Source organism: Crassostrea angulata, chromosome 3 (genome assembly GCF_025612915.1).
Source record: "Crassostrea angulata isolate pt1a10 chromosome 3, ASM2561291v2, whole genome shotgun sequence".
Taxonomy (NCBI): Eukaryota; Metazoa; Mollusca; class Bivalvia; order Ostreida; family Ostreidae; genus Magallana; species Magallana angulata.
Window position 1 is genome coordinate 44,854,386 of NC_069113.1, and position 22,421 is coordinate 44,876,806.

The following is a 22,421-nucleotide window of genomic DNA, read 5'->3' on the forward strand; positions in this document are numbered from 1 at the left end:
AAAATATGGCCCCTTCATTGTTCTTCGGACAAATTGTGTTTGTACCACGTGACATGGAATATTCCGGGAAACATGCACAGGTGTTGATTTCTAGTCCCAGCGGGACTTCACTAATATTTACTATAAAATTATACCATCTTAAAAATTCTAAATTGCTTTCATTTTCCTGTAAATGGCCTTTAATATTGGTTAATTTGTCACCGATGCATTCTCTTGGTCTGGCGAAATGAAGTCTTAATAACCACTGAAGCTATCTTAAGTTAGTGGGATATAATGAAATACGATTATCATCCTTAATTTCCCAATTCTTATAGCGAAATATAGCATCTTTAAGGATCCCTTGCGCTTTGTTGGTGTTAAACAAAATTATTATTCGATTGAACACTATCACCATGAGAGAGAGAGAGAGAGAGAGAGAGAGAGAGAGAGAGAGAGAGAGAGAGAGTTTTTCGGATCCTGAATTATAACCTTGAGACAGTGTGTGGGTGTACTTTATTGAATTGTTATATGAAAAACACAACAGTTTTAATAAAAACAACGCTTCACTTAGGGGGAATTAATATGATGACAAAGCTATGGGGTCCATGAGGACAGACAATACATCCCTAAGAAATCATGTACTTAAAACATGTGTTCAGGTGTACGTGTCTGACTCGATTAACGCCCTTGTACTGCCATGGTGTACCTAAAAGATGGAAGTTTGCGGGCTTGTCATAATCTGACATTAGATCGTTATCAATGAATCTGAGCGATTTCTATCTAATCGACCAAATTCGGCTTCTATATGAAGCGTCTTTCATTAAACACAGGGTCAAACGCATTGATCGCTTGCTTGAAAGGTTTAATTCGAGAGGAAAGCCGGATCAAATTGAAGGCTTTGAAGGAAACTTGAGAGTTTGAAATGCTCGTCCTGATTATATCTATTAAAGCTGCCAAAAAGTTAAGTTTTCAACGACTTATCTCCAATTGAAAAAGTTTACAAAATAATATTTTAAAGAGAAAGTTCAACAAAAACCTATAAGAAAACCAGATGCCCTTAATAATCAAGGCTTGTATGCACAGGTATTTTTTGATATATGCGGAAATGAGAATCACCAAGAAGAAAAATTGCAGCCTTGTGTAAAAGCAGCCTTGGTACACAGCACAGGAATGAAATATGTATCGGAATATCAAAGCATACATTAACTTTATGTCCGATTTAATATAAACATTTTCATCTTTCATCTTTAGAAATCAATCTGTTTTATTCTGCATTATTTATCTGGCATCGGCTATCAAAGAATCTAGTTCGAGTCACCCAAGAAAACATAATCATTAAATCGGAGATTTATCACAGTTTGATTATAACGAATTGCATCAGTGTCTATCATACGGAGTCGCAGAGAATTTTCTACATCTTCACGTTTCATTAAAAATACATGACATATTTCACCAAAGACGAAGAAATCCATTTAATCATCATATATACTCATTTTAAGTGTATTTTTGACGACATTGCTACATACCATTATTTCAAATAAAGAAGATCAACCTTTTTCAAATCAAATATAGACAGACATACATTACCCATATGATAAGACTAAAATGGGTAATATTGGTGCAAGAAGCGACATCATCCATCAAATATATTTCATTCAGTCGTCTCAACTGGGTTTTTTTTTTCAAAAATATTGTTTGTAGCAATTAGTCAAATTAATCAATCTGTAAAATGATACTTGGACATAGAACATTCCATCATGGCATTTATAATTAATGTTCATTTTGTAAACTGCCACAGAAAACGTGTTAACTGGGAACACCGAATAAGTAGTCCCTTCGAAGGCCCGGGTTCTGCCGCTTCCTCGCGTTAGACTTTATAGCCATATTAATCAATAAATGTTACATTGGCCAGTATTGAAAACAACATAATTGATAGGAATCGAGGGATGGCAGGATTAATTGAATTTGTTTGTACATGATATTAACGGCAATAGATAAATTAGACCTTGATACACTTTCAATTAGCTTGTAATTGCCGAATGTCAATATTTCTATTCGTATCAAAGGACTTACAGTTATCTCCCTTTATTGCCCTGTGATCCAGTAATTTAATGAGATGATAAAGGCCTCTGATTTCCGATTGTCGTTGTCTCCGGTTAATACGGAACAAATTCGCTCATTATTGCCGCGGATAACGTCGACAATGGCCGTTATATTAAAGGGTACCTGCAGTGCCGGTCAATTTTTGATATAATGAAGAATTATGAGTAAAAACGTCATCCTGAAAATTTTACAGCGATCGCATAAGTAGTTTTCGAGATATTTGGGGAAAACCCGATTTCACACCTGAACGAGTTTTGAATCAAGCCGTTTTGGCGCGAGATGAACTGTGACGTCACGGGGTCAACGCGACTGTATGAGAAACAGGAATATCGTATGAAAACTGTTCGTTTTCTTGCATTGTTTTATCGATATATGAACATTTTTTTCTGTTGTTTTATTTCCTTATCAACCCTGGATGACTAAATATACTGTTGTTTGAGTTTAAACCAATTTTTATTGAACAAAAATGCCGAATTCGGAAAATTTTTTGCTTCATGAATTTAGTCAAATGTGTTGCACATTTTGCATATAAATGCACACCATATGTAGCAAAATGGCAATTAATCAAACTTTTGCTTTAAGAAACATATTTTGGTAATATTGTCATTCTTTCGAATGATTTTTCCATGACATTATTAACTGATTAATAATATTGATAATACATATTTCGTAAAGGGTAACGCGGGGTCTATTCCTCGTATAAGGCATAAAATTACAAATGATTTCGCCCGATTATTCAATAATAATGATATAGGAATAATAACAATCAAAATAGTATGCATTCTTTAACAAACAAACACGGGATTATAAACGGATCAAGGCGAAAGTCCAAGATGGCTGCATGATTAAGTCTGTCTCGTATTCTTTTAAAAATACGATAATGGAATTTCATTTTACATTTATTTACATCCTTTGTCAAAATGTTCAAGTTTATTCAGATTTCATAATGATTCGCTGTCAGTATAACAATTTAAGTAACGTGGAGTTAAAGTGTTAACAAATTGCTGACTATAGCGCTCGAAAGAAAGTTGCACTTGATTAAATAAGAAATTAGGACCAATTTTTAACGTAAATGTAATTCCTTCCGAAATAATTACTTGATCACATAAAAAAGGTTTAAATTGCTGAATTTGGTCATTATTTCAGTGATTAGATAAGTATCAATAAAGTCATTTACTTCGAACATTAGTTTTACTATTTAATAGTCTTTAATCACTGATTGACGGACTATATACATGTATTAGCTTACGAAAACTTGATTCACACAGTCTAACTATTTTTCTTTTTTAACAATTGAGTAGCTAATTATACACAATTCAATTTACCAGTCCAGAGGTGTGAAACCCTCTCTTTGTTCACCAGTCTCGTGTACCATGTGTTTACATACCGCAGATACACGTGTGTCTGGAGCAGAGGCTTCGTTAGTTTACCTGTGTCATTGTCTCGGATCACTCGTGTGTGAAAGGATATTATGTAATCAAAGAATAAATAATGAACCTAAATCTGCCCATGCAAGCGTTTTAAGATATCATATTCATCGGTAAAAGGGCGGCGAGAATAGCAAATTTTAAAATCCTTTAAAAATAAATCTGACTGTAATAAAATAATTACGGATACAAATTTCTAAATATACAATACTTAAAATAAATAGATACGTCAAAACATCAGACCTATATTAATCATTTTGGCTGAAAAATCGAATTTAATTTGTAAAGCTTTGTGAAGAAATTTCCCTCGTGTTGACCTCGTGACGTCACTTCCGCTGAAGCCTCGTTATCGCCTAATTCTGTTTTCTCTTGATTAGATTTCCCAAAGCAGGTAAAAATAGCCACTTTGAAGCGGCGTAACTCCGTTATTTTTGCATCGATTTCGATGCGGATTTTTGCATTACATTTTGGTAATTAAACTCTTTGACATATGTTTCACATCGGCTTGGCTGCAGGTACCCTTTAAGTTAATCCGGCCTTTAAAGGAGATGATGTCTATCTGTCTCTTAAGCGCGAGAATCAGGAGCTGCTCGCTCTCTGGCCCAGCACTAAGAATGCTTTGGATGTGTTCCCTTCTAAAGTGCTTTCAGTTTGTACGATGTAAATTCGCATCTCATTGTATAGAAGATAAAAGAAAAAAGGGGCTTTCTTACATGAGTTGACACCAGTATTTAGAATCTGTTTCAATTCACACTTGCTAAGAAACCTAATTAGATTAGTTCTACACAGTATTTATGATGCTGACAAATTTTAACGTTAAATTGTTTTTGACATTGTTAAGGTACGCCAGTCAACAGAATCCCCATCATGGCCAAACAAACGCTTGATTTGTATGAGCTCTTCCGATTGGTTGTATCAAAAGGCGGTTTGGTGGAGGTCATCAATAAGAAATTATGGCGGGAAATTACAAAAGGTCTCAATCTCCCTTCATCCATCACAAGTGCTGCATTTACCCTCAGAACACAGTAAGTGAGCCAATTCAATCCATTACCTTAAAGAGAAAATTTAGATAAATAAAATACTGTGGCATTTTATTTCTGTGTACGTCATATCTATATTTGTACACCTACCACAATACAAAACTCACCAGGAACTTTTTTTTATCTCTTTAGATACATGAAGTACTTGTACCCTTACGAGTGCGAGAAACTCAAACTAAGCACGCCTCAAGAACTCCAAGCAGCCATAGATGGGAACAGACGGGAAGGTAGGAGGTCCAGTTATGGTTATGATCTGTCACCGGGACCCACGCTTATCCCCTCGTCACATCACCCTCACCTCAACGGCGGTCTCTTTAACGGAAAGCTGGGAGGCAGCGCGGCAGGAGGGGTGTTCCGAAACGAACAACTCATTCCCTCCTCATTACTCAAGTACTCTACTATGACAGAAAACGGATGGAATCAAAAAGACTTACTAGGCATGTTGTCCCACAACAATTTCTCTTGTTTTGAAAAAAAATCTTTGATTTAAAAACTTATTTGATTTACCTCCCTTATTTAAAAAAAAGAAACCGCCAAAGGTTGATGGTCATTCACACTGTAGCACGATTTTTGGTGTGAAAGCACTCTGTTGTTTGAATACACCGTCTTTGAAAGCATGCTGAATCATTGTATGGCTTAGAATTAATGGAATTTCAGAGAAAACTATCAAAATTAGAACTCAAACTGTTAACTTTATTTACCTTCTAGAACGGAGATCTCCTTTGACCAGTTTACAAAAGTTGTGGCAGTTACAGCATCATCAACTACGTAAGTCTCATAAACATATGATATCATGAGTTGTGCTTTAAGAGTTTTAAAAATTGCCCTCTATTGAAATGATGGTTTGATTAAAATGTTACAAAAATCAACGCCATTTTAAAAGAAAAAGCAACATACATTTAATTTTTTCAAATAAAAAAAAATTCACAAAAACATCCCTTATATATAGGAACGACTAGGTGGCAACATTTCTAAAAACCACTCCCAGTATAAAAAGGCACCTATTAAAGAGCATTCAAGGCTGTTTAGGCAGTATAAATGGTAATTCTTGTCTTTTCAAGGGGATGTGTCCCAATCAAAAGGTTTAATTTGGTTCTGAGTTTGTCTCGTTTAGAATGATTTTGTTGTACGCAATAACCTATAAAAATTTGATCTCTTGCTCCAGCTTTTGATTCAATAAAATAAGTGTTCTTTATATCCTGCACATTGGATGTTTTCACTTGACACACTAGTCACTCGATAAAGGATTAAAGACCCTAAATTTGTTTTTAGCATGATCCATCGCCATTCCCCCAACAAGAGAAGATTTTATCAGAGCCTCGGTCCTCCCAATTATTGTTGCTTCAATTTTATAAAATGCTAGGTTGGAGAAATTTTGATTCGGATGCCGTGCCCGATCGCTGATACGTACCCTAGTCCCGACAAATTACATGTATTAAAATACAGGCTGATTAAATAGTTTGGTCATGAAAAGGCCCAAGAAAATACAGAATAAATCTCCCAAATTATTGGTTGAGGTCCTCTGATGGCTCCGCATCAGCACAATAATGATTTTAATGATTCGGAGACTGTAATTTAATCAGGGGAACACGCGCGACAAAGCTTCAGCTTTGCCTACATGAAACAAAACGCCGATTATAAGTTTGAACGTTCCTGATGAAAATCTTGTTTTTCCTTCCTCGCTGATTTTAATATTTACGATCGTAAAGCACTGATCAATTTAAGTATTTAATGACAAAAATTTGAATCGATCTTCCGAATTAAACGCCTTGATCACACACTTGCACTGAGGGTAATTGTTGTGAGGGGGACGAGACGTCTCGAAACGAGTAGCAAATGGCGAGGAGAATTGGCCACCTCGTCACGAGTGACTGAGCATCACGCTTCTGTGAAGATTTGATAACATTAATCGCACACATCTTTGATATTTTTGACAAACAATACCAAATTATTTACCTGATATCAATCAGATAGGTTTCATGCACTTTCCTAAATAACCACAACAATGTTTAAATAATGCTCATGAGTTTGCACCTATGTCTACACCTGTATGGGGGTTCAGTATGATATTGCAGATTTTCTGATTTTAAGAAAACAGGTTTTTATATCTTATAGTCACGGGAGGAAACGGAACACCTGATGAAGACAGTTTACCTCCAACCCCCACCCACCCCAGAAGTTTAACTGACCATTTAACAGAGCGTGACGCAATTGCAATGGAGGCGGCATCTCGAGCCATGGAGCACGCCACACGAAAAATGGAGGAAGCATCACGCGCAGCTGCTCAACTTTCTGAGGAGCCACCCAGAAAACGACCCCACGTCTCTACAGAGGAAGACAGACTCCCCTCCCATACCATGCCCAACACACACATAAAGATTACTAGTCGAAGTGAGTGGTCGCCTACACTTTGTTTACACTAGCAATGTATCGAATATATTACGATTGACAAGACATGTTTTCACTATGCATGATATAATCTTAATGGATTGACTACTCCCTTAATGGACAAAAAAGTTACGTATTTGTAAATGGCAGTTTTTTTTTAGATATACACTGACAGTAGTAAATTTTCGGGAATTTTAGATCAAAGTTTTCATATGTATATTCTGTGTTTTTTATTTTCTCTTCCTGAATAAAAATGCAAATATATTTTATACGTACAAAGAAACACGCAAGTAAACCTATGGGTGTTTCATCAACAAACTTTATAAGTCTCTATCTTTCACCTAAGGCTGGACATTTTGCGAGCTATCAAAGTGACGATGATTTTATCAAAACAGAAGAAAATGATATCAAATCTGAACATCTCTTTTAAAAGCACCTTTACATAATTGACTTATCATTTCTCAATATTTTCCATCAGTAACATTAAAGCAAGCCATTCTCGCGTCTTCTTATTTTATCGCTCTCTTTAATAGCTATAAATGGTTGCAGACTGCAAAATGTTTTTATTACCTTTGATGTACAAAACAATGGATTTTAAAATGCGTCCCTCAAAGGTTTTATTCAATTGAATTTTATCAGAGTCTGAACTTTAATTGGTGATATCAGCCTCGATCTCAAAACGTGAGGCTGATCCCTGGGCTCTGTTCAGAAAGTGTCAACACCCTCGTTACTGTGTCTCAAAGGATTTCGTTTGACCTCTTTTTTTTTAATGAAAGGATAAAAATGTATCAAAACAATGTTTTTATTCATTTTATTCTTCCAAATATTCTAATATTAACACAAAACTTTAAAAACTATCACCATACACGTACAATACAAAATTTCTGTGATCTGTAACCGTTTTATGAAAAATGCCTCGTAAATAGCAATTATCACAAAATTACGCGTGGTTTTTTTTCTATACGAGTTAACCAGATCAATTCATTCTCAAAACTATAAAAATAAATTAATTTACATTTTGGTATTTTTTCTTTCTCCAGACGATGGTCGCTCAGACATTGACAATTCATTGGTAGTCAGCATGGAGATTAATGGCATCATGTACCAGGGGGTGCTCTTTGCTCACAATCCACGCCGTATGTGAAACTTCATAAACTGGACACATATTTGGAACAATCTTAAGGAAAACAATCACTCCGACCTGTCCAATGCTGGTTCGGTCTTTTGACCTCTGATCCAGAAAGGATGTCCGCAAATCCTTTGGTCAGTAGGTGTTGGTAGTCGTCCGTATCAGTGTGGGTGTCATTATCAACGTGTATCGTTGTTGTCTGAAAATGCCATATTGGTATTTAAGAACTGTGCAAACGTAATGTTACAGCTAATTCATCTTAAATTCAATTTAAAGAGTATTCATTTATTTATTTCCATGTGACATACCTACATGTAGTCCCTATTTTGTGAAATATGTATGAATGGGTTATCACAGAATGCGAATTTATTCACACAATCATCAAGTATTGTTTAGTGATAAACCCCATTTGCATTCACAGTCACGATATACAAAAATCGCACATCCTCTTGAAATCTTCACACAAAGCATCTAACCACCCATCTTGCCCGTGGTTCTTCGAGCCAACAAAGAAAAATTTGAAATATTTTTATCAGAGGGTTAAAGCGTATTATGTCTACAAAATCTGTGCCATAATTCTTACAATGATGAAGGTATATTGTATGAAATTCAGACAGTTTAAACTTTATGGCTACATCATTTTTGTAAATTCTAACAGAGAAGATGGCTGTTGTATTAGTTCAAGAAACTCTGTTATAATTGCAATTATAGTTTCCACTTAGAGTTATATACGTCTGTAGAAGTGCAATGTTGTGTTACGTTCTTTCTGTATCCAAAAAACTTTTTTCCAGTGCAATTAGGTTTTGTTTGAAACCATAGAAACAGAAGTGATGTGAGAATAAATATATAGAATTATATTGCATTTAAATCTGTTCTTGGAATTACTAGTATATTTTTTGTTTTGTAATTCAGGGTTTTATTTTAATCCAAATTAACCCATTTGAATTGGATACAAATTTTATTGAATGACATTGTTTGTTAATATTTAATTATAATATGTACACTGTATTGTCTCTTTGTTAAAAAAAAGAATGACATAATAAACAAAAAAAATACATGAGCAAATACTGTTTTAGTTTATGATGTGCTGGAAAAAGCAATGTCTGCATGTCTGTCGTTTTTACAAATAATTATTTGCAAGAAAATAATGAAAACATAGTTTACTTCATATTTATAAGAGCTATTAAAGGGTTAGAAGACATTGCACGCCTGGTCGCAACATGAAAAGATTGAAAATTTACTGCAAAACTCAATTCAGTCCAACCCCTTTTCCAAAAATTGAATTAAATCGATTGTCATCACCATTGTGTACTTAATACTGTTATTACATTCTAGAATTAAAGAGCGTATGAAATCAAATAAATAAACATTCAAATCATAAAGCTTAAAATGTTTGGGGTTTTTTCCCTCTATTATAGTCAAAGCATATCAATAAAGACAATTTATCAAATATGTTAAAGTGGGTCTGAATGATGATTTGTTATTAATTCCGGCTTTCTAAAAGTTAAACATTTATTATAAAGAATAATGTATTTGGATTGTGTGCTACAGAATAAATGATATCTTAGATTAATTTACTTTAAAGATAATAAATTCATTATTGATATGAATTTCCGTGTTTCGTACCGTTACTGTTTTGATGATAATCATTCTTTGTATTTTCCGAACCGGATTTCAGTCAAAAAAGTAACCGAGACAATAAACCAGACATCTTCTAACATTAATTATATAAAATACACCTTTATAACACGTCTGCTAACTTTTTTTTGGTCCATTATATTATATTTATTGATATGTTAGCACCGTAGCAAACGATGAAAGCATTAACTAATGTGAATCATGTCCCTTGCAGAATTATTATACAATTTTTTTTTTATCTTCCATTTATTATTTATCACGACAGCAGTCTATAAAGTGTTGGAGAAAGACCCACACACGTGTGTTAAGATACATCCGCCAAAATCCTTCAACACTTTTCCCAGATAAAGCAGGTGGTATGTGAAGGTGTATAAAATGTGTTGCGTCTGATTGAAAATTGCTTATTTTTGTAATTGACATTTTATCAAATATTAATAGGACAATGTAATGCACGAAAGATTTTTAATAAAGAAATCAAATTAAACATGTGCATTGCTTCAATACTACAGAAAGGAGGATTTCAATAATGCATGATTAGTGACTGCTTTATGAGCCAAAAAGAAAGAATTTTTTTTATTCCAAATAAACTAAGATTCGAGGTATATTTAACAAAAAAAGGGGACACATCTTGACTCAAGATGAACTACTGATTATCATTAATCGAGAATGCTATTATGGATTTGAAAGACCACATAAAGCATTTCAATTCGATTTGAATTCAAATAGATTTAGGTAAAAAAAATATATAATATTACCTTTGGAATCTTCTTCATTTCTAGAAAATAGTGTAATTTTCGGTCAATGATCCCCTAGGGTACTATGATATATAATTGGTTCACAGATGAATGAAAGCTTATGAATCAATATAATACATGATTGGTCCACAAATTAAAACTTATGAATCAATATTATATATAATTATATTCATTTATAAGAAAAAATGCGATGTTTCCAGTTCATCAAAAAAAGAAAGGCATAATTTCATTGCATTTCACTTTTTTATTCGAAAATTGTATGAAGATACACAATGGAATAAATGATATCTTAATTAAAATACTTGCTAATTGTGTGAGTACATTTAAAATACGAGATAAGGTCATCATCATTAAAGTTGCATGGTCACGATTTTGGTCAAAATTATTTCTGATTTTAATGTTTACAATGCTTCAGTAAAGCATTTTTAATAGCCAACCAAAATTTGAGTGTCATTCGTTGAAATTCAAGCAAGTTACAGAGCTTAATTACAATTGTTTGCTACGTAAACAAAGCTTTTATTTACATTTTGAACGTTGAGGTGAAAACTTCAGTTTTAGACCGGAAATAAGTGTGATAAACGTTAAGATCTATTTATATATGCTTAAAATGAATAAAAGATGGAAAATCAGCTTTAAAAAGAACTTTTACCAGTAAATTGAACTAATGTAAACAAAAACAGGACACGATCCTTGTTTACATGAAATAATTGTGAGTCCTGTATATTGCTTATAACTTTACCACTGACTCTAAAATTCCATTTAATAATTGGAAATGCATCCCTAAGGCATTGTAAATAATAAAAACAGAAAAACAGAATTTGGCCAAAAAGGTGACCATGCCTCTTTAATGTATGAAAGTGTGCAATTGCTCCTTACCTACAAAGCCTACCAAATGTCTAGTTCTACAAAGCTATAAACAGATTTTAAGCTCCTAACTTCAATCAAAATTCAGTTAAATTGTGTTCATAAATGCCTGTCGTACCCAATCTTACAATAAGTCATTTAATAAGTTACATTGCAACAATAGTTTAAAAGGCCATACACAACCTTCCATTAAGTAGCATAAGTATTCTTATAAAAATATATTGTATAACCTTTGATCATCAAAGACAATCAAATAAAATAAAATGCAAAAACAATATTATGACTGCTCATTATGATTTTTTGAAATGTGAAATAAATTAATTTTGTGTCACTGATTTCCAGATTAATTATTTTTTTTAAACAATTTAAATTAAGAATGGATATACAGATAAATACAAGTCTACTAATAAATATTAAATGTGGCAGTAAACCTTTTCAATTTATTACTTTTACAAATCATAAATATTTTTTATTGAAAAAAGTGTATCCTATTCCGATCATTTCCTCCCGATTACGTAAGATTATATTATTTCTAAATAAAAGTGAACAGATGATGTGACTTAATTTAAAATATGTAATGTTTTGTCAAGATAAATATCTTTTTATGTAATGTTCCATTGCATTTTACTAACAGAACAACTTCAAAATCAATGTTCCCTTCCATAAAGAAGTACAAGATTTCTTAATTTGGTATGGGTCACTTCGAGGAGAGATTGAAAGTACATCACATCTGGAGTACAAAAGTTTATTTCCCCATTAAATGCACTTTGATAACTCGTAAAAGGATGCATATTGTAAAAATCCTAAAGCCGGTGTCGAAACTTTGACTAACACATAACAATTTAAAAGATAATGCATCAAAACTCTTATTCTAATATGAAAAATTAAATATATGAAAAATGAACAACCTTTGATCAGACATTTTTTATAATGATGTCATTGAAATTTTTCTTCTAAGTTAAGAATTATGTGTCACTGATTTTAAGAGAGAGCTAATGAGAATACTATACATTATAAATATTGGTTTACGCATGAATGTTATGCTTTTAATGAATATAATATGAAGTATTGTTTTAAAAATATTACCTTGGTAATGATCTTACCATATCAACTAATATAATAACACAATTTATTTTGTGTCCAAAATTAGTATAAACATCAAATTGTTTCTTTGTGCTTGAATACAATTATATTAAATCATATATTATTTAAAAATATTAGTCTGTGAATTATATTAATTCCAATGCAATAAAGTGACCTGGCTTGTATTTAGTTATAATTTTTAAGAAGAATAATTCACTCGGGAGGATTAAATAAGAATTATGGAGCCACAGAGTTTAACATGAAATAATAAAAATAAATTATTTGGTTCTCTTGAAAAAAATAACCTTGTAATTTATTTCAGTTTTATTTTTGTACAATTCTTGCATGACAAACCAATATTTCTTCAAAAGAAACGCACCATTAGATATCAGAGCGAATAATACTCTATGGAATAACATTCATGTTGAAATCATAGACCGTTCTTGAAGGAAATTCTTTTGAGCTCAGACTTAAATATTTATAGAAAATAAAAAAGTTATTATCTTAACTATTCCACTAATACCGGGTAGAAACACAAAATAAGTGTAGTTATATGTAAATTGTAAAAAAAACAATCCAATGCTCAAAGGTTTATAGATAAATGTTTTAGAATTGGATGTGTTCTTAGGCTTTATTATACCCCATTACTAAAAAAAAATGTCTGTGATATTTATTACCAAACAAACATCATTTTACAATAGCTTCAGAAACACCATTTTCCATAATTTGGTTAATTAAGAAGGAACAATTATTCAAAAGTGTCCAATACGTAGTTTATCATCATTTATGATAATGATTTGGAATGGATGGGAAAAGGACCGTGAAATAGCCATTATCTTACCTCTGAAGTTATGAACTTACAAAAGTTACATTGAAAATCATACAGACCTCTGTGAACTGTTACATTAATCTGATGACTAAACCAATCTTATTTAAAATGTTTCAGAGAATTACATTTTTTTATTTTTTACAAGGCAATAAATGGAAAAATAAATGTTAAACTATTCTGAAACTGATATTGTGTCACCTAACATAAAATTGTAACTTTCTTTTTGACATAAACCTACAAAAATTTAATTTCACTTCATTTCATTTAAATTCATATTTTATCAAATCCATAACCAATCTGAGGTAGTTAAAGCTAAGATATACGAAATTCTTAACATTGTTATATTCAACATGTAACCATAACAATATTTATATTAATTTTGAATATCGCATGTAGTTCGTATTTTGTTGTTTTTTTTTTTTAGATTAACGAGCTAATGGGTACATCAAATAAAGTAAGATGAAAAGCATTGTCGAAAATAATAAAGAAAATTGTCAAAGACGTGCTCTTCATAGTGTTTTCAACTGACTGTTTTTTTTATATCCTTTTGATACCCTCCTGTTTCTTTTATATATATATATATATATATATATATATATATATATATATATATATATATATATATATATATATGTATACACTTCATGCACAAGTGATCTGATTTTAAGAAAATACAGAATTTAATTCTTCCCTATTACTGACTGGATATAAAAAAACCCCAGATATATTTGCAATTACTACATCATTATAAGTATAACTATAGTTTTATCATAGTTTATACTCATATCATTCTTCAGGGAGGGGGGTAGAAAGGAGCTTTTAATCGGTTAATATTTCTGTTGGAACTAAAAAATACAAATCAGCTGATATTGAGAGGAAGCTGAATTTCAAGGAAAGTTTCGGTTTAGATAAGTTTCACTGTATTATAGTCAATTACTAAACACATTTGTTTATTCTTGTTCTGTTTTTATATTGTACATATATTGTTGTAGATATGCAAAGAATCAATAATATGAGATTTCTGTTCTTATCTATTTTAGCATTAAATGTTAACAGAACATTGGGATTCATTACAGTTTAAATAGTGGTTACAAAAACATAATCTGTATAAATAAACGTAAGATTATTAACTGGGTCAATTATCGTTAAAAATTGAAACAATATTGTATTCTTTAATAATTTTTATACATAAGGATAACATTTACATTTCGTGCTGTTTTTATGTAAAAGTCATGAAGCTATTTGAAATTCTTTAAAAAAATCAAAAAAAATGAGTCACACAAATTAAGTTTTCTAAATATAGATCGAGGACTATGTAACTGCTTGAATGGGTACTCAGATTTCAAGGTATAAAGCAATTTTTTTTTAAATATTAATAATACAAAATATTTATGAAAAAAAAAATAATTACTGACATTAGAGCACAGAGTTCATCTTATTTTCAAAAACCATGAAAAAAGCCCAAACTTTCGTGAATCTTAATCTTAGTATGAGTCATCCACCTGTACTTCTACTGTAAATTGTTAAAATACCAAGGCAGTGTATACAGATAGTAATTATTCCGATCCATCATGATTCCATTCCTTTGAATTTATAACTTTTTCTTACAAATGTCTGGATGGAATAATCACCGGTAATTACACCAACAATCGACCCATTCAGATTCACCCCCAAATCGGGAATAAGATTCATTACAGAATCATGCGGTGTTATTAAACAATATCACTCCTCTTGGCCCCAAGATTTCAAATCTCAGTGACCTTTGGCTTCTTACTAACACTCACTTTGTCAAATACAAGTTCTTATGCCATCCGATATCCATCCGTTCTCTTTCCTAGCCCTATGAGATCTCTGTGGAAATGCCTGGGTATAGATACATATTACAGTGATATCAAAGTTCAAATCAGTAATTCACTGTTCAAACGAAGACCTAACACATTGCTTTTTTGATTGATCTCTTATCTTAATAATGACCATAGACTAAAGGAATAGAAGATTTTTCTGCATGAGTCAAGTAGCTCACATGTTAGAGTGAATTGTATCTCATGACAATTCACTTGTCGTAAAGTTGACAGCTTTCTCTCGTTATGACAATGCTTGTGTGGTTTTTAAATTGAAATATAAAGCATACTTAAATATTTTCATATTGTGCTATGTGCACCGTTATGTCAATTAAAGATTTTACACCCAGTCTTTAAGTGAGGTAATTTCTACTGTCTACATACATATGGTCTTTTGGAAGGCATGATAAATATCTTGAAAATGCATTCTATAACAATTGCATATCTATTTATCAAACCACAAAAACATAAAATATTACAAGGTCAAAGACTAAAATAGTGTACGAAGCTATTTACTGATCTTACAAAACACAATAACTATTTTAAAACAAAGATAATAATAAAAAAGAATATTTGATTATAAATAATATTTAATCAATATGCATAACAATTATGACAATTAATATTGTAACGTTTTAAAAAATATTATCTTAAATTTTCGAAACCAAACTGAAATTTGATCAAAGAGTGACTCATATTTAAATATTCTTCTTATCTGATAATAAAGACAGAGGTGATTGGAGTGAAATTATTTTAATCTGCTGGAGTGTCCTTCGTTTTTTCCCTATAAGACATGTTACACCACGCACAATAATTAGTTATGAATGTTATAACTTTGTAAAATCAAGCCTTGTTAACGAAGATAGATTGCTGAATGTTTTCGTGTTTACCTTAGTTTGTGACCAATTTGATTATTTAAAATGCGAAACAAATGTGTTTTGCAACCGTTTGAGTTTTAATTTCATTTTCAATATACTTAAAGGTGGAATAACACATCTGGAAAAAGTCACTCAAATTAACAGGAAATATTTTGAAAATGAAAGATATAAGGATAAATAAACTGTACAAATTTCAAATAAGCGAAAAATTTGCAGTTAGGGGATAAAAAATGAATATCTAAAACAATTATTCCAGTAAGTAACAACAAAAGCCCCTGCAGGATTCGAACCCGGGATGTACGGATCACAAGTCCGACACTTCATCCACTTGGGTAAGTTACATGTGTCAGTCCATAAATTCCTTTTAAATTCCATTTTGTGATGATGTGTTATTCCACCTCAATATATATATTCAAAGGGGACTCTAAAATGAGGCTTTGTTTTAATAATATATTATTAATTCTTTAAATGATATAACGTTGTATAATGTTTATAGATCCACCTTTTGATTAAAAAGAACAGTAATCTATCTATGTCAATAAAACTTTATAATTTGCTACCACATTACATATGTTTCAATGAGTTGACATACGTTAAAGTTTGTTTTATGAACGAAGCCCATGGTGCTAAAATGCATTGAATTAAATCAAAAAGGTATATTTGAAGTCTCAATTGTTCGGTGGGAAAAGAAGAGTGGTGGAGTTTAATGCAGCCATGCTCAAGATTATCAAGTGTGTAAAAACGAACAAAGTCGCCTTGTGTACTTGACGCATTAGCCGTGCGTTCTGCCTATTTCTTTCGTCTCCAATTGAAACATCGACCGGGGGATTTATTACCATATCCAGAAAATCAATTCCTTTGCGCCGCCCCTTTCTTCCAATAGACGCCTTTGTTGAGGTGTGCAGAATCAAGCGATTTAAAAAACCCCAAGTCCAGTTGTACCTTAGTTTTTATTAATACCGGGGGTAATATGTCAATTGATAGATACATTAATCGTGTACAGTGAATTATACAATACATCTCGCCTATCCAAGTAGAATATAAACAGCGAATAATAGACTGTTTATCTTGTCTCGAAGTATAAACGCATATATTATAGTAATATAAAGTGTGACAGAGGCATAATCATACTAAAAACATTATTTTGAAATTGATTTCTAGTTTCTTTAGCATCTATAATTTTAAAAAAATGTAAAGCAAGATCGTTTTGCACAGACATTGACAAATAAGACATTGTCATAAGTTAAATAATGGCACACTAAATACTGATCTGTTATTGATTAAAATATATAAAATAATGATTATCACAACATGAATAAACGTTAGAATTTAAATTGAATCGATCAAACGTAAATTGTTCTATTGATCGTCTCATACATGTCAAGGATAACCCGGTGAAAGCATTCAATACAAGCTCCTTAATGAAACAATGGTTAACAAATATCACATGACATGAATACTACAAAAAAGGTAACTATATAAAAAGAAAGCAATCGTAACAATGTTAATTTAAGTTTCAACAACATCTATGTTAAGTTAATATGAGTTCAGAAATAACTACAATTAACAATGCTATTAGAATATTTCATGCAAAATATTAAAGATATATATATGACAACATTGTGAAAATCTTTTGTAATTTTATTTTGTGTATATTTTAAAGAATGCATTGGTGGGAGAGACTAGACCAGTGTTACTACATATAAATTCGGTTGCACTATCTATCATTTTTATGTTGGTTAGCGGGAGTTTGTTATACATTTGATTATTCTTCAAATAAATCGAAATATTTAAGTGTGTTAACATACTGCATCATTTAATTAGGTTATATAATGAATTATTTTTCTATATTTATCTATAAATTATATAGATTGTAAGCAAAATCACTGTCATCTTGGAATTATTCTCCAATCAAATGCTTGTTGGTCTTAACACATTTCAAACATTTTTGATAAAGCAATGCCATGTCAACGTTTAACTATTCTTCATACTATTAAATATAAATCAAACAAGGAGTCTTTAATTAAAATTTACATTTCCTTTATTCGACCAATTTTAGAATATAGTGATGTAGTATGGGATAATTGCACACAGGAACAGAGCAACCTATTAGACAGTGTACAAATAGAGGCAATTTTACAAGACTAATGTGCACTTCCTCAAGACAAAACTTATAGAGACAATTAGGGTGGGAAACATTAAGTGCTATAAGAAAAAACACACACAGTTACGCTCATGTATACAATATTTAATAATTATACACTCAAAATATCAAAATATGTAGTTGAACAGTGTCTCCCAGTATCACACAATTATTCATTACGTAATAATAACTTGTTTCACATTCCGATTACCAGAACTGTTTCATATTATACCGTGGTTTCATCAATATTCGTTGAATACCAATTTTCGTGGATTTCGGTTTTAAGTTGATCCATGAAATTAAATGTTCATTGAAATGCAATTTCTATGAACATTTTGAATTGATGGGGTCATTGGCCACGAATTTACATATCCTTGAAACTGTGATTTTCACTTTATCCATGAAAATTGATACCCTTGAATATAAATGAAACCACATTAATAGTTTATTTTTTACAGTCAACAGTTCAATTATGGAACACTTTGCCAAACATTGTTGAATCTGCAACAAGTGTAGTCAAATTTAAGCAAGGCTTGCAATACGATTATCTCGTAGAATAAACAAAATCTAAATTATACAACCATGGACAAAGAAATTTAACTATACTCAATCGCCAGTTAAGAAATTTTTCAAGTGACCTTGATGCAGATTTGCATAATCATAATTTAGTTGAATCAAAATTTTTAAGATGTTGGTATTCCTCTGAAGATTCATTTCATTTTTTCTTTCATTGTCAATGTTATCATTCTCAGAGAAACTCTCTATTTAGATCTTTTTTCTCTTTTCATTCTATCATTATCTTGTTATTTAACTAAATCCTTTATTACTACATTCTTTATAAGTTAGTGAAATGCACATGTAAAATTTTGAAAAGTATACACTATTAGTATTATAAATATGCTTATCTTGATCTCAGATCGAGAAAACTAATATAGGCTATATTTGCCTGCTGTTCAATCCATATCCACTTATATAAATATAAATATTTTTGAATAAAATATTTCTTAAACTGAATGATTTTGCATGGGTGTTTACCAAAGCTTTAAACTTTAGTTTCTTAATCGAAGTTCGATATATATATTTACCCCATTTACATTTACCACCATCCCTATATCTAAAATGAAAATATTAGAGATCTTTATATGCATATGCAGTATATGTGTATTTTGCAATGTAAAAAAATCTGCATCAAGTTTTGAATTCAATATCAAATATACCTCATAAAAATCATTGCACAAATGTTCAAAAGTTCATGTACAAGAATGTATTATTAACAAAGCAACCCTTTTAAATGTTTGAGCAATACGTGATATATGATTTTAGATCTATATGATTTAACTTTTTTGGCTTACTTTCATTTAGTCTAAACATATTTGAGAAGATGGTGCATTGGTGGCCCGTTTCGTAATATTGAATTCAAAATCCTTCAGAATACATCAAGAAATCTAGTCTTGTAACTGGGTACTCTAAGTACACCTTTCTTAATTTGAAATCGTGTTCTAGAACACACAGGTACCATGAATGGTCAGGATTAGTTCTAACAGAAAGGGATAGCAATCAATTGTATCTTATTTTGTCTTATTCACAAGAGAACAATTAAAATTCTTGGCTCAAATAATGTTAATTGACGCGCATATCTCGTCAAATAAAGACTTGGGGAACAATACCCAAATCCCTATCTGATCTGCCAAATGGCTTTTATATACAGAAAACAACTTCAAATTACAAGATTATCAACAAAGAAAACAAAGCCTTTGGAACGATAACTATTTAGAGATGATCAAATTTGAATAATGAACAAGGACAGATCATTAAAACAATGAAAGGTACATTAAATTTCAATCATTTTCCTTTTTATCTATTCTTTAATTGATACAAAGGAATCAAGAAATTGTTCACAGTAGGGGAACTTTAAAACTAATAAACAAAACACACCTATCAATTAATACCAAGACAATTGGCAGCAGACATTATAGCTTTGTCCCCGTGGTGCTTAATCTTGTCTTTTCAGTAATTCAAATTTAGAATAGAAATCTTTCCTTCAAAGGGAATTAAAAATTCCGGCTTAATTAACTAGTAGACTGGGTTCAAGTTTATCAGTGCAATGTGTATATTGTTCATCGTTGCCCAATTCCTATCGATATATAAATAATATTCATGTTTTTGCTTAATAATTCAAATTCGACATGCATTTCTCTAGGGACAAACAAAAATAAGGCTATGAGTTCAATGAAGGTAAAAAAAAGTAATGAGTGAAGTGTACTTCAATCACCAGATAACTAAAATCTATGAAAGAAAACTGCATTAATATTTAAAGTGATCTTATGCTGTACACTTATAGCCAATATCGATCTCTTTACAAATTTGGACATGAGTTTTGTTCTTAACACCTAAACTATATTCCTGTCATCAAATATGAAAATCATATGCTTAAATACAAGAGATGATGACAATGGTTTGAATTGTCAAGGGAGTCAAAAGAGTAATTACACAGGATTTAAGATGGTTTTTAGGCAGCATGCTTGACTTATCATATGCTCCCTACATCGATACATCTTTAAATATTGATATAAACTCACAAATACCAATAAAGCAAAATATTGGCAAATTATCGGTTCGATATAAAAATGGTGTGGTTCTTAATTAAGAACTATAAAATTTGTTCTACCTGTGCTCATTAGTTATGAGATCCCAATCAAATATTCACTTATTGGAATCAGACAATTTTGACTACGGTTTTGTTCTACATTGTTCGACTGTTGTTCTCATGAATTCGTAATATTTAGAGAGAAATGGAGGGTAAAAGCACGTGTTGATTAATTATCTAAATCTACGCCAAGGGATCAACCTCGTTCCGTTGAGATTGGTATTTTAAGAGAGAGAGAGAGAGAGAGAGAGAGAGAGAGAGAGAGAGAGAGATTAATTTCGTATGCAGAACGTATTCAAGCTGAAGTCCGTTTCAAACCAGTTTTTGAACCAAAAAAATCTTCAGCCAATGTCCGATGATAAATAAATGTCTAGTGATAAAAAATGAGAAATGAATGTATACTAAGTTCTATATATTGTTGCATAACATTTTCAGAAGTATTGAAGGGTTGAAATGCCGCAGAAGGGTCTTGGCTTTGCAATATCAACCTTTTATGACAAAATATTAAAGATTTGTTAAAAACGTAAGAGGAGTTATTCTTTAACAAGTTTTTCATCGCGCGTTTTTTACTGACTGACGCATCTTAAATCACGAATGAGAAATAAATATTTAAAGAACAATTAAGCTTTTATTATGCTGAAATGATGCTGATAATGATGATGAAGATGATGCAATCCATGATGTACATTCGGAGTATTTATAATGTAAATATGACCAAAGATGAAACGCATAGTTTATAGTAACAATTTTCTACAGCTGCATATTTCAACTAAAATTGCACTCTTTATTAACATAAACTGCTCAATTGTTGCATCATATTCTATACATACAAAAGTCAACCAAATGCCAAATTGACAGAAAATTGGACTTGTGTCACTTTAAACTAGAAGTCTTTAAGAAACGATTCAGGAGCATCGTTCAGAAACATTTCCTTCAAACTGTCATTTATAAAAAGTTTAAATATTCAAAGTCCCATCAAATCTTGCATGTCAATTCAATTGCTTTCATTAAGTAGAATTATATTTCTTATTTCTTTTCAGATGCACTCTTGAAGAATTTAAACTATATAAAATTATGATGAAAAGATAAAGTGATTGATATAAAATATCAAACATAATGACTCTGCGAAACAATTTTAAGAATGAAGCGGGTCTTGATCTTTTAAAATTACCCTCCCATTAAATAAGTCTTGATATACCCCCCATTGGTTTGATAGATAAATGTGACCAAAAATTCACAGCGTTTGGCAATAGTTTATATTATTTGATGGTTGACAATCACGGAATCATTGGATATCTAGAGTGTCAATTTCACAAAGGTTCGGGTAACAGAACCGTGTGAAAGACACCCAGCAATTGTTGACGTTCGTATTAAAAGTACCCTCCCAAGTCATTATTACGGTTGAACTTATGCTTAAAATTGGAAACTATGGCCAAATGTCTGTTTATTTTTTCGGCAATTCTTTTATTTACTACTCAAGTTGTTGATCGATAGGAAAAATACATGTATGCATTTAAAATGATAGAAAAACCTCATAAATATATAATATTTTCTCCTCTTTTAAAACATTGAATTCTTATTTTAGAAATAAGTCTTGCCGGGTGTCAGATAAGGGGTCTTCTAAACTAATGTGTGTGAATACTTTAGTCTTGATATGTCTCGCAAATGTAGACCGAA

General features: G+C 31.4%; 1 protein-coding gene across 1 annotated transcript in view; it reads left to right on the plus strand.

Annotated features, from left to right (window-relative positions):
* Window positions 1-9,149, plus strand: part of LOC128177393 (protein dead ringer homolog) — a 26,089-nt gene extending 16,940 nt beyond the window's left edge. The window contains exons 4-8 of the mRNA XM_052844084.1: window positions 4,351-4,534; window positions 4,682-4,986; window positions 5,258-5,317; window positions 6,665-6,940; window positions 7,978-9,149. Of these exons, the coding sequence (XP_052700044.1) occupies window positions 4,351-4,534; window positions 4,682-4,986; window positions 5,258-5,317; window positions 6,665-6,940; window positions 7,978-8,081 (929 nt within the window). The 3' untranslated portion in view covers window positions 8,082-9,149. The remainder of the gene's footprint in view (window positions 1-4,350; window positions 4,535-4,681; window positions 4,987-5,257; window positions 5,318-6,664; window positions 6,941-7,977) is intronic.
* Window positions 9,150-22,421: the final 13,272 nt, after the last annotated feature.